We start from the raw sequence: 17,457 nt of genomic DNA on the forward strand, positions 1-17,457 counted from the left end.
ATTTGGGTTTAGCTTCCTCCCTGAGCCCAAAGACAAAAGAAAAAGGAAAAAAAGGAACTTCAGTGTATCGCATGCGTTAATAATCGTGAGCTAGATGATCTTGTCGAAAAACCTTGAGCATTTTTTACATTTTCCAAGGAGATTTTCGCTTCTAAAGTTCTCGAATTCTTCCACCCCCCCCCCCCCCCTTCCTGCGCCTTTAGATAACAGTATGTGAAGAGATTAGTAATAGTCAGCTGTGGTTATGAGCATTATCGAAATATAACGATAGGAAATCCACACTCATGAGATGGAAATGATCCCACATTATTGATTTCTTTATTAAAGGCTTTTTCATGACGGTCTAATGTTCTATCGAGACATAGTTCACCTGAACGTTATGCTAATTCTCAACACCTGTCTTTGAACCGGCTGTATTAAAAGTTTTAGGGAGAATTTATCAAATGATCACTCCTTTGAACGAGAAGCTTCACAAACATGTCGCATACTCAAATTCTAAACTTTATACGGGAAATGTGTCTTTTAAAGCTTTCGTCAAATTTTTTTCGCAGATCAAACCTCAGAGAACTCGAAAAAAATGATGGAGATTCATGATCAAAGTGAAATTTGTACTGTAAAATAAAAACTGTCAGATTCATAATGGCTTAAAATTCATATAATACGCGTGATCAAGTGTTAAAAATATCGTTACACAACCGATCCAAATGAAGTAAGCAAACCGCTGTAAAATATCGTGCGAGAAATTGGTTCAATGAGTCATATGAGTAGGCCGGAAAGCGAAATGACTCTTCTTATATAAACAAAACCATCTCGACATAATTGTCTTATATCTTCAGAATCTGGTTGAATACTTTATAAAATTACACTGCAAATGATATAAAAGTACGCCTTAGCCCTTGTTTAATGAGTCATATGAGTAAGCTAGAAAGTGAAATAACTCGTTTTATTTATAAATAAAATCATCACGACATAATTGTCTAATCTTCAGAATCTGGTTGTCTGTTTTACGAAATTACATTGCAAATGATTTAAAATTACACCTCATCCCTTGGTATGAAATAAAAGTTTGCAGTAAATGAGTTAATACAATGACCTTAGTCTGAGATGACCGCTTTGTGTGTGTGTTTTTTTTTCTCCTGAGTAACTGATCTAGATCAAGTGAACTTTTCTCCATACTGTTGCTATTGGCACTGCTAGTGTTATACAGAAATAACATTTCAGTTTCAAGCTTGCAGTTTCATTAGTCATATCATAAAAGAATAAAAAACAAAATATTTTCATCTCCAAAATTATCAAGTATCCGTACCACATTGCCATTTTCAAGCTTGGTTTCATCTACTAACGGTTGTCGTTTGATTTCTTTAAAAAGAAAACAAGAAAAAGTTTCAAGGGATTTTAAGGGTAAGTACGATTTATGATTCATGATACAGTTCACATTCTGTTTAGTGCCATTCCAGCATTGCAATATATAATTGTGAACGCAATATATGCACAACTTACTGTAATTCCATTTCCTAAATTTCAAGTCAACGCCGAGGCGACTGTAGTTGCGGATGAAGAACAGATTAAATCTAAGAAGCTCAGCCGAGTAGAATTATTTCGATAAATCTCGTGCATGATTCTTGAAGGAATTTTGTTTTTTTCACTCTTTTGACTGCGAGATGTCAAAAAGCTGTAAAGTGTCACGCGACATTGCATCCAACACGAAATGTTCATTTTGATTTGTGTTTATCAGACATCCTTGAAAGTTGATCGATGGCTCTGCATAACTAATGCTATTTCGTTTCCATTTTCCAGAGGTTTTGATTTGATTTATTTCGCGGGAGAAAGTTTTTAGAGGAGTCTGAGGGCAGGAAGGTTTTTTTTTTTTATAATGAGGTCTGGCATATTACGCTGTTGGTTATTCCAGCTGTATGATGTCAAGATAGGAATATATACAGTGTCATTCTCTTGAGCTGCCTATATAAAGGCCCTCGTCGATTTGTGCAAATATGGATTATTCTAGTCATGGACGATGTTATCAAAAGTATAACTATGTGAACATATACTAATGACATTTCGCAAGAATTGCAAAACATTCTTGATCAAATGCCACAAAGCATGACAGATGCGGCGATCCTTAAAGTCACTGATGTGATTAACAATTACAATCTCTTTACGATTTCGGTACAATCTCCAGCAAACACTAATGAGAAAACCTTAACCTATCAGCTTTATGGTGTAACGATGAGATCACACCGAATTCTTCTGAATAGTTTACAAGAAATTGTAAAGCAGCTGAAAGTGAGAATTAAGCACTAGATCTTAGGAGCACTGCAGGCTTAAAACGACTACACTCTCAGATTCTGAATCTAACTCGAGCGATAAATTTTATAAAGTTTGAATCTGATTAATTGTCAAGTGACACTGGTCGAACTAAACTAAACATTTTTAAAACCCCTGTGATAATTTAATTTCAGTATAGTATTGCTCACTATTAACATCATACTGGCCAAAACAGCGTACGGCGCAAGAGAAAGAGAGAGTCGAAACGCAAGTACAACTTGAATCCAGAAATGATCAAAATATTCGTGGTTAGAAAAATATTTCCAAAGTTTAATATACCAAGCATAATGAGCATTTTACGAAATAAAGGAAAATCTAGCAAAACCAACAGGTGCCAATGAAATCTTCAAAAATGAGAAAAAAAGGGGAAATAGGAGTTGGAGGGGTCTGACGAGGGTTTTATCATTCTATTCGCGCTCTTGAGAAACGAATGTTGGAATTAGATTTGACATCTTTTATAAGGTTTTGAAAGCTTCAAAAACTTTCAATAAAAAATTGTGTACTACTGCGGAATAGTCAGTGAAAAATATTTTGCTTCCTTACGTGTTTTGTTTTTAGTCAGCGTAAAAATGGTACAGTGACATGGTTAATCTATTCAATGGGGTGCAAATCTGAAAGTAACGAACACAAAATTTGCGTCATGTGTCATACGGCGAAAGCGGAATTTTTTCCATTTTCTGCGCTAAAAAAATGATAAAAAATATAACATAAACCCCTTTATTTTACAATGAGAACCCTAATTCAGCCCCTACTTTTTTTTTTACGTTTCTCTTCGTGTCTGCGTTATATTTTCTTTGTAGGGCAAGTATCGCGTCAATGATTTTCATTCGGTTTCATCATTCACAGCATCAAACCACTAAATGCGGCGCACACATTCCTTCGAATTTTGCGATTTTTGGATAAGTCAAGTTAGGAAAAAAAACAAATTTTGCAATCTCTTTTTTAAAACTGCTCACTTATAGGTTGGCGTAGTCTGATGCAAATATAGATAATTTCGTAATTGGAGGATGAACGTTGTGTGAGTATGTATTAATGGCAGTGCGAAGGAACTATGTCGACAATAAAATGCTTCAAAGAATCCAAAATAATTCTTTATTCCTCAAAGTGATGAAAATTTATCTTATCTGTACAAAATTATCAGAAAAATTTGACGTTAAGGTTTTGTGAAAAGATCAACCTGTCTGCTTGATGGCGTCACTTTTTTTCCCGCCTTTTTACATCCTCGTTAGCCGGTTGAAAACTCTAGCTTTTGAGAAATGGATTCCCAAAGTTGAATTGGAAATTTCTTAACGAGTCGTAATGGCTCTGCACTACAGACAGAACAACTCACAAGTTTCTCTTTTTCCCGATCTCTTGATGTTTATGATGTTCTTTTGAAGGTAAAATATTTAGCTTTTTCATTCGGTTTCATCGGTCGCAGTCTTCAAGAATAAAAAATAAAAAAAAGGGAAATACGAGTTGGAGGGGTATGGCGAGGGTTTTTATCATTTTATTCGCACCCTTGGCGAAAACGAATGTTGGAATTAGATTTGACATCTTTTATAACCAACAAAACGTTGTAAAAAACATTTCTGCGCTACTGCGGAAAAGCCAGTGATTAACTGTTTAGTTTTTTATTAAGCGTAAAAATGGGACGGTGACATGAGCTATCTATTTAATAAGGTGCAAATCTGAAGAGTAACGAACACTAAATTAGCCTCATGTGTCATTACGTGGAGAGCGAAATGTTCTCCTTTTCCACCCCAAAAAATACTTTTGGAGGAGAAATATAACATGAACCCCTTTATTTTACAATGAGACCCGAATTCAGCCCTAAGTTTTTGACCGTTCTCTACTTGTCTGCATTATATTTTCTTTGAAGGGAAAGAATCGCTTTAATCTAATGATTTTCCTTCGGTTTTACCAGTCATAGCATCAAAACACTAAACGCAGTGCGGACGTCTCCAAAAATGTAACATTTTCTTTAATTCAAGTTGATTCTGCCCAATTAATACTAACTTTGTTTTCATTTACCGGTGGTGACGATTGGATTGGCTTGCGAGAAAAAATAGTTTTGGTGGTGAGAAAATCATCTACAGCAGTTTAAGGATGCGTAAGATTTCTCAGTCAGATATCTGGCAAATATTTTGTTACCTAGAACCTTCTAACTGTGCGATTTCAAGATAAATCAAGATGAGAGAAAACGAAATTTTGCAATATCTTTTTTTAAACTGCTCATTTATGGGTGCACGTAGCCTGATGCAAATATAGATTATTCGTAATTGTATAGGATAAACTTTCTGTGATCACGTAGTAATGGCTCTGCGAAGGAATTGCGTCAACGATAAAATGCATTAAAGTATCAAAAATAACTGTTTAAAACCCAAAGTGTTAAAAATGTATATTGTTTGCACAAAATCGACAGAAAATCCAACGTAAGGGTCTTGAGAATAGATGAACCTGTCGGCTTGATGGCGTGACTTTTTTTCCGCCTTTTTACATCTTCGTTGGCCGGTTGAAAACTCTTTTGAGGAATGATAGCCGAAATTGAATTGGAAATTTCTTAACATGTGGTAATAGCTCTGTGCTACAGCAAAAACAACATTAACTTGACAAATGAAGCAGGGATTTTATCAGCGATTGTAGAAACCTGAAAAATAAAAGATTTCTGAAACATGAAGAGTGATGAACACAAACTTAGCTGTATGTGTCATACTGGGAGCTGGAAAGCAAAATTTTTCCTTTTGCTTTAAAACTTTTAAATTGGAAATGACATAAAAAAAAAAAACAAACTTTTCTAAACCTGCAATGAGTCTCCAAATTTTATGCGACTTTGTCATTTATTTGATCTGTCAAGCTTATTTTTTGTCCGTTCTTTAAATGCCTGTGAAGTTCTTTCGAAGGAAAAGATATCATTTCAGCTCTTTCATCGGTCGCAATCTTCAAGAATGAAAAAAAAAAAAAAGAAAAGAAGGGAAATACGATTTGAAGGGGTATCACGAGGGTTTTCTGTCACTGTATTCGCGCCCTTGAGAAACTAATGTTGGAATTAGATTTGACATCTTTCATAAACTTCAAAACTTTGTAAGAAAATGTCTGTGCTACTGCGGAACAGTCAGTGATTAATTGTTTAGTTTTTTATTCAGCGTAAAAATGGAACGGTTACATGAATTGTCAATTTGATAAGGACTGGTGCAAATCTGAAGAGTAACGAACGCTAAATTAGCCTCATGTGTCATGCGTGGAAAGCAAAATTTTTTCCATTTTCCGCCCCACAACAGTACTTTTGGAAAAGAAATGTAACATACACCCCTTATTTTACAATGAGACCCGTATTCGGCTTTAATATTTTTTACCGTTCTCTACATGTCTGCATTATATTTTCTTTATAGGGAAACTAGCGCTTTAACTTTAATGATTCTCCTTCGGTTTCACCAGTCATAGCATCAAAATACTAAATGCGGCGCACACATGTCTCCAAAAATGTAACATGTACCTTACTGCAAGTTGGCTCTGCATAATTAATGCAAGCTTTGTTTTTATTTCCCAGTGGTAACGATTTGATTGGTTTGCGAGAAAAAAATAGTTTTGGTGGCGAGAAGAGACATCTACAGGAGTTTGAGGGTACGTACGATTTCTCAAACATAAATCATGCAAATATTTTGTCCAATAAAGCCTTCCAGCTTTGCGATTTCAAGAAAAGTAAAGATAAAAGACAACCAAAATTTGGCAATCTCTTTTTTAAAACTGCTCATTTATAGCTACATGTAGCCTCATCCCAATAGAGATAATTGCGTAATTCAGTGTAGGATAAACATTATGTGACCATGTACTAATGGTACTAAGAAGGAATTGCGTCGGCGATAAAATGCTTCAAAGTATTAAACATAACTGTTTAAAACCCAAAGAGATCCAACTTAACTTTGTCATTCATTGGATCGGTTAAGCCTATTTTTTCCGATCTCTAAATGTTCGTGATGTTCTTTTCAGAGAGAAGTTATAATTTCAGTTTTTTCATGCAGTTTCGTCGGTCGCTAAGAACGGCATGTTTATCTCTCCAAAGATATGAAGTACTCTGTACCTGATGTTCTTGTGTAGCTATTGGTCATCTGTTGTCATTTTCCAGTGGTGTATTTTGCTAAATTCTAGTTTGAGGGGTTTTGGAGGAGTCTTAGAATACATCCGATTTCCGATTTATGCTTTCTTGTATTTTCATTCCGCATTCTGTTAAGTTTTTAGGGATCTTTGTAGACTTCTGTAAGGACTTAGAGTTATTATGATACTTCCACGAAATGTAATGATTGCGAATTAAATTTAAAACTGATAATCGTGACTGACAATTACTTTTTCTTTAGCATATTAAACATTATTCGGTCAAGGGGCGAGGAGAGTAGAGCGCAGAGATTGTTACCAAATTCTCATTACTACTTTACTTGGATATATATAGCAGCTGAAAAGGAGAATTAGGACTTGAAAGTTAAGGATGAACAAATATACTCGGCATCAACCCGGATACTGACAACTTAGGTCAAGTTCTCCGTCAGGAACTGTGTTTGTCTAACGGAACCGGGCATCTATAAACAGACCATGTTATTATTTCTCCGAGCCAGCTTCATCGCGGCTGCATGTAGTAAAACAATGTTACAAATCAAATCTAGGAAGCTCGGTGAATTAAAACAGTTTGGTCCGATCTTACACAATATCATGAATAATTTCAAGATTTTCAAAAATTCGTCAACAGCTTGTTACAGGCTAATGAGTGGCACGTGACATAAACACGAGATGTTTATTCCAATCCGCGTTTATCACGTGCTCGCAAAAACAAGTAATAAAGGAGGGGTTTGGCGAGGTTTTTTTATCATTCTATTTTCGCCCTTGAGAAACGAATGTTGGAATCTAAATCTAAATATCGTTCTGTCGGCAAAATCGTTTAGGACATCACGCCAACTCTATTAGATTTGACATCATGTATAAGCTTCAAACCTCTGAAAAAAATTTCTGTGCTACTGCGGAACAGTTAGTGATTAATTGTTTAGCTTTTTTATTGAGCGTAAAAATGGGAAGGTGACATGAGCTATCAATCTAACAAGTTACAAATCTGAAGTAACGAACGCTAAATTAGCCTCATGTGTCATACGTAGGAAGCGAAATGTTGTCCGCATTCTGCGCTAAAAAAACAATTTGGAAAAAAATATAACATAAAACTGTTTATTTTACAATGAGACCCGAATTAAAAACTAATTTTTTTACCGTTCTCTTCATGTCTGCATTATATGTTTTTTTTTTTGTAGGGAGAGTATCGCTTCAATATAATTATTTTCCTTCGGTTTCACCAGTCATAGCATCAAAACACTAAATGCAGCGCACACATGTCTCCAAAAATGTAACATGTACCTTACTTCACTTTTGGTTCTGCGTAATCAATGCAAGCTTTGTTTTCATTTTCCAGTAGTAACGGTTGGATCGGTTTGCGAGAAAAATAGTTTTGGTGGTAAAAAAAAAAAAAATCTACAGGAGTTTGAAGTTACGTGCGATTTCTCATCCAGATATCATGAAAATAATTTGTGCCCTAGAACCTTCTAACTTTGCGCTTTTAAGATAAGTCAAGATAGGAGAAAAAGAAATTTTGCAATCTCTTTTTCAAAACCGCTCATTTATAGATCCCCGTAGCCTGATGTAAATAAAGATATTTTTGTTATTGTAGTATAAACTTTGCGTGATCATGTACCAACGGTACTGAGAAGGAATTACGTCCACGATAAAATGCTTCAGATGATAAAAATGAACTCTTTAACTCTTTAACTCCCAAGATCTTATTTTTAATTCTCCCCTCTAGCTCCTACATCTTTCCTTGTAAAATACTTATGAGAATTTGGTGTTTAATCAAAGTAACAACTTCCACCTGATTAGTTTGAGTATTCTCATTACCTCTTTGCTGGATACTGTATGGATATTATAGGGAGAAGTTACATGATGATCACTTCTGGGAGTTAAAGTTAAAGTGTTAAAAATACATGTTATCTGCGCAAAATAAACATAAAATCTAAAAGAAATGTTTGGAGAATAGATCAACTTGTTGGCTTGATGGCGTGACTTTTTTCCCACCTTTTTTCATCCTTATTGGCCGGTTAAAAACTCTTTTGAGGAGTGATTCCCGAAATTGAATTGGAATTTTCTTACCAGGTGGTAATAGTTCTGTGTTACAGACAAAACAACATCAACGTGACAAATAAAGCAGGGATTTTATAAACGATTGTAGAAACCAAAAAACGTAAAAGATTGTTGACACGCGAGAGTGATGAACACAAACTTCGCTGTATGTGTCATAGCGGGAGCTAGAAAGCAAAAGTTTCCCTTGTACTTGAAACTTTACATTTTGGAAATGATATGAAAATAACCTCATGTAACCCTGCTATGAGTCTCCGAATTTTATCCAACCCTATCATTTGTTTAATGGGTCAAGCTTATTTTTGTCCGTTCTCTAAATGTTACGGATGTTCTTTTGAAGAAGACATCATTTCAGCTTTTTCATTCGGTGTCATCGGTCGCTAAAAATGGCATGTTTACGTCTCCAAAAATATAAACTACTTCATAGCTTATGTTTCTGTCTAGCTAATGTTCACCTGTATTTATTTTCCAGCGGTGTAATTTGATTCATTCGCGTTTGAAGGATTTTGGAGGAGTTTGAGGGTAAGTGCGATTTCTGATTCATGTTTTCTTGTATGTTCTGTTAAGAACCATTTACATTTAACAACATTTATTTTCATTCGCTTAAACCATCTTTTTAGGGGTCTTTGTAGACTTCTGTCAGGACTTAGAGTTATTATGGCACTTCCACGTAAGTGTCATGATTGCAAGTGAAACTCAAAACTGACAATCGTGATTGACATTTATTTTCTCACCATATTGTTACATTACCCGACGAAGGGGCGAGGAGAGTAGAGTGCAGAGATCGTTACCAAATTCTCATTACTATTTTACATGGAAATGTATAGCAACTGAAAATGAGAATCACAATTTAAAAGTTGAAAGTTAAGGATGAACAAATACACTCGGCTTTCACTTGGATGCTGACGGCTTAAGTCAAATTCTCCGTTAAGAAATGTTTGTCGAACAGAACCAGACATCTATTGATTGCTACATCGCAGTCTCCGAGCCAGCTTCAAATCGGCTGTAGTAAAGGAATATTACAGATCAAATCTAGAAAGCCCGGTGAATTAAAATCGTTTGGTTCGATCTTACACAATATGAATAATTTTAAGATTTTCGAAAATTAATCAACAGCTTGTCAGTCTGCTAAATGGCACGTGACATGAACACGAGCTGTTTGTTCTAACCAGCGTTTATCACGTGCTCGCAAAAACAAGTATAAAAGGAAAATCACTAGCGAAACCAACAGGCGACCTGACCAAGCATTTCAAAGTACTTAAAAAGTGCACCGGGAAACCGGACTGTTTAGTTCATGAAATGCTTTTCATAAAGAAGATGAAGCCCTCTTTGAACAAACAATCGGATTCCATACGCGCGAAACTATTTATTTAATAGTTTACATTTATGAACTCAACACGCGCAATTATTTATTTAAATATTTTAAATATTTTAAACTTTTTACGTTTGCCACCTTCGTATGGTATAAATTAACTATTCATTTTTATTCTCTTCTCACTTGAGAATGATGACATGGAGTCATCGAAACGTTGTGTGTTTTTCTCGCTAGTGTTTTAATATATCACAAAAAAAAATTCATGTAGGTTCATTAACATCTAGTCGCGAGTAAAACTGTTCAACTGACGTCCGGTGTGGAAACACCTCCGGTGTGCAACACTTCCGGTGCGGTAAAACGTTAGTTAGTTATTAAAGATAGGAGTTATAAATCAACCGAACAGTCCTTTACAATTGCGTCATTATAAGAAATTACAGCCAAATTCGCGCGTTTAGTTTGTTTTAGAAACGACATTCCAATGAAATAACCGTCAACCGTCAAATGATCTAAAATTTAACTGTGAATCGTCAAAAGGGCTTATTCTTAACCGTAAACCGTCGACGTGAGTTACGTGACCACCGTCATTGAGACCCTAGTACCCTGTTTATTGGCGAAAAACATTAATGAACTCCATATGAATCTTTACCTGATCTAGACTTTCTTGAGTTATCAACGACGCTATTGCGTAGTTTAATCTTGACTCACGTAGAAAATTTAATTATAGTTACTCGCCATCCGGTTTTCATTCAGTCACACGATCAGAACATTTACTACGAATTTACACTCATAAATCTGTGTAGCTAACGTTTACTTGTTTGCAATTTCCACAGAACGCGATGTGACAAGGAAGATGCAAAGAATTTTGATGGTGAGAAAGTTTTTGGACTTGTTATGTTTTGCAAATTCTGTCCAGTATAGACGTTACACCCCAAAATAATAACTCCAGGCGGCAGTGCTGCGTGACGAACTGAAGAAATGCTAGTATGTTTTCAATGGATGTTACACCCGAAACTAATAACTCCTGGGAGCAGCATTGCAATACATACCACAGAACTGTTAATAGCTTTTTAAATGGCGTTGCCATCTTATACGACATATACTTCCATTTGATATTTTTGAAAAGCTTACAATTCGCGCTCGATTTCTGTTGTCGATAACAATCACACGTGAACTAAAATGCTTGGAATTGCATGAACTGCCTGGATTCAGAAGAAGAAGGAATCAATAGAAGGGGAATCCATTGATTTGTAAAGCCCTAAACTTTCGATGATGATTCGCCAGCCACATTGCAACACGATTGCAGAGAACATAATTGGATTAAAAAAATTCCTCTGACAATCGAATTGGACTCGGCTTAAGGCCTCGTCCGATTTTTTCCAAATTGGACAGAATGTAGTGCTACTACACATCCAGTGCACGAGTACAGAAAAACTTTAAAACGTGATACTGTTACTGGTATTTCTGTTGTTAAGTCAGAAAAATGTATGTCAAATCTTTTATGGCTTAAGAATATTAAATCTTTAATCGGTAAGGTTTTTGTATATGTACAAAATTGACATGAATGTTGAATTCTCAAAAATTTGCAACTGAATAGTTTTTCAAAATTCTCTTATTTTAGAGAGGATCCTCCAAAACTTACACGAGGGAGCCATAATGAACAAAGGGGCCAAGATCAAACAAACAATCCTTATAGGTGCTTCTGTTGCTATATTCATGCAGGAGACCAAACGTGATCTACAAGCAATCGAGTTATGCAAGGAATGTTTAGTTTTGCTAAACAGCATAGCATTGGGTGAAGAAGATCAATTCACTATACAATCTATCATTTTGATCGATGCAATAATGATGTCCGCATATATCAACATCTCTGATTACACAAACGCAGAAAGATGCGCCAGCGAACTTCTTTTCGCACACCATGATTTTGGAGACACAAAATCAGAAGGGGAAGTAAGGTTACAACTGGCAAAAATACTTCGCAAGCAGAGAAGGTTTGAAGACGCAAGAAAACAGTGTGAAATCGCAATAGGAAACATGAAGGCAATTGGAGAAAGGTTAGAGGAAGCCAATGGTTACCGTTCTCTGGGAATTACGTTAGAATCGCTCGGTGAATATCAGAAGGCTAAAGAATATTACGAGAAAGCACTTGCCATCCAAATGCAAATTGGTGACAAGGGAGGAGAAGCAAAAACCTACGTAAACCTAGGAAATGTGTTACTATCACTCAGTGAATATCAGAAGGCTAAAGAATATTACGAGAAAGCATTTGCCATCCAAATGCAAATTGGTGACAAGGAAGGAGAAGCCGCAGTCTACGGAAGCCTAGGAAATGTGTTAAAATCACTCGGTGAATATCAGAAGGCGAAAGAATATTACGAGAAAGCACTTGCCATCCAAATGCAAATTGGTGACAAGGAAGGAGAAGCAACAACCTACGTAAACCTAGGAAATGTGTTACTATCACTCAGTGAATATCAGAAGGCGAAAGAATATGACGAGAAAGCACTTGCCATCCAAATGCAAATTGGTGACAAGGGAGGAGAAGCAAAAACCTACGGAAACCTAGGAAATGTGTTACGATCACTCGGTGAATATCAGAAGGCGAAAGAATATCACGAGAAAGCACTTGCCATCCAAATGCAAATTGGTGACAAGGGAGGAGAAGCAGCAGCCTACGGAAACCTAGGAAATGTGTTACAATCACTCGATGAATATCAGAAGGCTAAAGAATATTACGAGAAAGCACTTACCATCCAAATGCAGATTGGTGACAAGGGAGGAGAAGCAGCAACCTACGGAAACCTAGGAAATGTGTTACGATCACTCGGTGAATATCAGAAGGCGAAAGAATATTACGAGAAAGCACTTGCCATCAAAATGCCAATTGGTGACAAGGGAGGAGAAGGAAGAACCTACGTCAACCTAGGAAGTGTGTTACGATCACTCGGTGAATATCAGAAGGCTAAAGAATATTACGAGAAAGCACTTTCCATCCACATGCAAATTGGTGACAAGGAAGGACAAGCAAAATGTTACTTGGCTCTAGGAGGGGTTTCTTCCGGACAAAAAAAATATACGAATGGCGAGAAAGCACTTTCTATTGCCACAGAAATTGGTGACCGAGAAGGTCAAGCACAAGCTTTTGGTCTCCTCGGGAATGTGTTCATTTGGCGTAATGATCGTCAGAAGGCCATGGAATGTTACAAGAAACAACTTGCTATCAACGGTGAAATTGGCCATAGAACTCAATTTGCATATAGCTACCTAAACCTAGCAATAGTGTCTCTAATTATTGGCGAATATGAAAGAGCCGACGAATACCTTGAGAAAGTCCGCGTGATAAACTGTCATATTGGAAACATAGACGTTGAGTTAGAAACCCTACGCTTTTTTTCACGATTGAGGCTCTTGCAATCAAAGCGCGAGGAAGCATCTTCTTTTCTTTATCAGTACATGGATAAATTTGAAACACTGCGAAATTTTCAGCATGGAAACGAACAATGTCAACTGGGTCTTTTAGAAGAGCGCGGAATTATTCCCTACCAGGTGCTCAGTAAACTGCTATGTGCTGCTGGTAATCTTCACTATGCACTTTATGTCGAGGAGCTTCGACGGGCTAGATGCCTAGCAGACTTGGTGGCACGAAACTTTTCCGTTGAAAATGAGATCTCAGCTGATCCACAATCATGGTATGGGATGGAAGAGATTGTGAAAAAAGAACGTGACTCTGCATTCTTGTACATTTCATATCATGAACGAAAGGTTTCTCTTTGGGTTCTGAAAGCAAACGGTGACACTTTGTTCCGAGAATCCGAAGAAGTCGATGACCAAACTCTCAGGGCTGAGGATGCTTTTAATTTGAATACTTTTTTCAACAAAAGTATCCGCGGCTTTGGCGTTTTACCCAAACAGAAGTGCGAGGATCGGTCTTTAAACGAAACCATGTCGATATTACCTGAAGATGAAAGCGAAGCAGATTTTAGAGGCGATGAAGCTATAGACACTGAAAGGATGCTTTCTGTATGTTCCAAACTGGTCATCGCTCCAGTGGCCGAACTACTCACCCAGCCGGAAATCATCATTGTTCCCGAACGTAGCTTGTACCGAGTCCCATTTGCAGCCTTACGCGACCAACCAGGCGGAAAGTATTTATCAGAGACCTTCAGGCTCCGCATCGTCCCTTCTTTGTCGACTCTGAAGCTTATCCAGGACTGCCCAGCGGACTATCACAGTCAGACTGGCGCACTGGTTGTTGGTGATCCTAAGGTGGGTGAGGTTCGTTTTAAGGGAAAAACTCGTAGCTTCTCATCACTGGCCTGTGCAAGAAAGGAAGCAGAAATGATCGGACAACTTTTGGATGTTCACCCTTTGCTAGGAGAGCGCTCGACAAAAGAGGCGGTACTTCAAGAAATGAACTCAGTATGTTTGATTCACATTGCTGCACATGGTGATGCCGACAGAGGAGAGATTGTCCTTTCCCCTGGACCTTTCTCGAGCAATATTCCAGATGAAGAAGACTACCTCTTGAGGATCGCTGATATCTCACAAGTTAAACTGCGAGCTAAACTGGTGGTACTCAGCTGTTGCCACAGTGGACGTGGAGAAATCAAAGTCGAGGGAGTCATTGGAATCGCTCGCGCGTTCTTGGCATCTGGTGCACGTTCAGTGCTGGTAACACTGTGGGCCATAGAGGACAAAGCAACGGAGCAGTTCATGAATCGTTTCTACAGACACCTCGTTGACGGATTTAGTGCCAGTGAATGTCTTCACCAGGCCATGAAGTGGCTGAGGAACATCGGCTATACCAAAGTTTCCCAGTGGGCTCCGTTCATGCTGATTGGAGACAATGTGACATTTGAATTTAAGGAACAAGGGTGAGTTCTGTTACCAAGGATAAAATGATACAACCAACACTTTACTATTCACCGTACCTGTTTCCATTTTAAATGACCAGAATTAGTGTCTAGACGCGTATTTTGTTATCCTTGAAATGCTGAAAGAATCTTTCAGCCGTTTTGCAGATGCAGTGATAAAGAGTGCTTTGAGAATTTCAGAAAGAAAGATAGTTATATCTTATGTGGGTCGTTCAGTCGCTATGGTAACGATGATGATGGTTAAGATCCTAGAAATTTTTTGATTCATGCTTGTTATATGCTTAATATTTTCTTTATTGCAGTAAATGGCTTGAACCCGGGGGTAACATGTGAAGGTGTAGTGTGATCGTCCGGGTGAGTGTAGTCCTGAGAAGGACTGTTGTCGGTGGTAGTGACTGACGTTTCGACAACCTGTGCGGAAGTCATCATCAGTCAAGTGAATGATTGTTGTCAGTAGAATGTTCTTATTCCAGTTCGTGTTCTTATTCCAGTTCAGTTCTTATTCCACGAACTGGAATAAGAACATTCTACTGACAACAATCATTCACTTGACTCTGATGATGACTTCCGCACAGGTTGTCGAAACGTCAGTCACTACCACCGACAACAGTCCTTCTAGGACTACACTCACCTGGACGATCACACTACACCTTCACATTCTCTTTATTCGTGATTGTTTTATTAATGATTTTTTGCATGTTTTGTTTTTGTTTAGGAAAGAAGAATCTGATCGTAAAGGACAAGAATGAAGCTTACAAAAAACAGTCAGAAAAGCCTTTTATTATTCTTGGAATTTGATATCAATGTGTGTACTGAGTCTAATGAAGTACTATAAGACCATTTCCTTGCTTATGATCGATAAGAAGAGTTTTTTTCTGAGGTTTTTAAATCATGTTCGGCGCAAGATATGTACAAAGTATAAATGGTCTTTAAAAAGGAAAAACGAGAGGAATTGGAACGTTTAATTCCACGAAATGTCCTCACTTAAAAAAATCAAACAGAAGTTGAACAACTCAGCCTTAAGTGGTTGCATAGTATAACTTATGAAATTTAAGTGCTTGGTATTTTTTAAGGTAATAGAAACTCAAATTCTTTTTTATCAGAATTTTTTGCTGCTTGAAAATCTTTTGATAAAAGTCGAAAAAAAAAAAAAAGAAGTCAGCTGAAAAGAAGTCGATCCCCTGTTAAATTTTAAAAGGCTCATGCACATATCGAGAAAGACAGAGAAGTTGGACGTTTCACTTCAAGTTTTAATTGGGGTCAATATTACATTTTTTAGTCAAGTTGGCAAGGCTCTTGCTGATTGAAATACTTTTGTTGAAAGTAAAAGGTTTTATTGGTCAACTGGATAAAAGTTTACTTTAAGTAGCCTCATACAGGCTCGTGTACAGATCGAGAAAAGACGGAAAAGTTGGATTTTCTTTTTCATTGAACTGATTTAAGGTGTAACTAGGGTCTCGAAAGTAAGAAACAGATACGATTCATATTTATCTTGAGTTATGTTCAGGAAAACTGTTCCATTGGATAATATTCTTGTATTGTACATAAGTATCATGGATGAAATGTTTAAACTGATTCGATTTTGTTCTTCAATTAAATTAAAGCAGAATTTAAAGACACTGAATTTTCTTTCCTCTTCACCCCATATATATTCGACTAACTCTATATTCCCCAGTCCCCTTTATACCTGATGGCGACGACTGCATGGTCCCCCTGCGTTCACCTTGAAAACAATGCGGAACCCCACAAAATTTCTCCGCCCCATCCCCTGTCCCCGGGGCTAATTAGGACTAGTCCTCAGCTGGATAAACGATATTTTCACTTCCTGTTTCGTTCAACCATTTTAAACGGATGATATTGTTTGCATTGAGGCTTTCAGTTGAAAATGGTCTCTGGCTTCTTGCGGATTTTTGTTCGCTTTCATTTAGCTTCTTCTCGAAACTCATTGTAACTGTTGTCGCTGTATTTCACCTCTTTCCATCCATCCTGATCTCATTCAGGCTCTGTGACGTCAGTTCCCCCGGGAGTTAGTTTGCAAACCTACCCTTGACGCAAGATGTCCTCCGAGTGAAATTAGGGATAAAAAAAGAAAAAAAAAAAAAGTCTTTTTAGAGGATTACACAATTACTGGTGAACCAGTAGTTTCCATAGTGGTCCTTGCAAACAAATGAAACACACGGTCTAAATTGAACATAACATCATTAAGAACCCCAACCGGTCGGAGGCAAACCAGTTGGCTATTTACAAGCGTGGCCAAGGATCTGAACTCGGGGCTACCGTGAAACAGATGCAGTGGTCAGGGTTTGACTCGAACCCGGGAGCGGCGGATTACAAGTCCGACACTCTAACCACACGCCCACACTGCCTCCTAAATAATTAGCATGATATTACTTCGGTGATAAGAGATGGTCGATTATTTCGTCATATCTCGCTATAATCACCTCGCGCAGGGTGATTATGGCAGGGGCGCTAAATTTCAAAATGGCAGCCTTGCGTTTTGTAAATGTTACTGAGGAAGGGATAAACGCAATAGAAGAAAATACAATTCTGAAGAGCTCAAAAGATGTTTTTAAGTTTGGGGTAACACTTTTTATGAAAAGAAAGACATGACGTTTTTAGTGATTGGATTAAATAAACCTGTTAAATTCAAGCAGAAATTGGCGGCTCGTCTCTATTCGAGTAATGAATTTACAATGGCATTTGAAAGCACCGGAGCAATTATGATTAAACAAGTTTTCACCTCAGGCTAATTGAATATATATATCTTAGTAACCAAGCGCGAGGGCTGTACTGGGA

At 37.4% G+C, this 17,457-nt stretch overlaps 1 protein-coding gene and 1 long non-coding RNA gene across 2 annotated transcripts in view; one reads left to right on the plus strand and one right to left on the minus strand.

Moving 5' to 3' along the window:
* The window catches only part of LOC148720557 (uncharacterized), a 486,858-nt gene that overhangs the window by 139,579 nt on the left and 329,822 nt on the right, over positions 1–17,457 (minus strand). The gene's annotated exons all lie outside the window — the stretch shown is intronic.
* LOC111342782 (uncharacterized) lies at positions 8,908–16,280 on the plus strand. The gene is made up of 4 exons (XM_088739791.1): positions 8,908–8,994; positions 10,618–10,655; positions 11,406–14,661; positions 15,377–16,280. Exons 3-4 carry the CDS (start codon positions 11,441–11,443, stop codon positions 15,408–15,410), a joined length of 3,255 nt encoding a protein of 1,084 aa, XP_088595917.1. The 5' UTR covers positions 8,908–8,994; positions 10,618–10,655; positions 11,406–11,440; the 3' UTR covers positions 15,411–16,280.

The sequence above is a fragment of the Stylophora pistillata genome, chromosome 11 (assembly GCF_964205215.1).
Source record: "Stylophora pistillata chromosome 11, jaStyPist1.2, whole genome shotgun sequence".
Lineage (NCBI taxonomy): Eukaryota > Metazoa > Cnidaria > Anthozoa > Scleractinia > Pocilloporidae > Stylophora > Stylophora pistillata.

Coding starts and splice junctions, on each gene's coding strand:
- LOC111342782 (XM_088739791.1), top strand. CDS start 11,441: ATGAACAAAGGGGCCAAGATCAAACAAACAATCCTTATAGGTGCTTCT. Junction 14,662..15,376: donor TTTGAATTTAAGGAACAAGG/GTGAGTTCTGTT, acceptor GTTTTTGTTTAG/GAAAGAAGAATCTGATCGTA.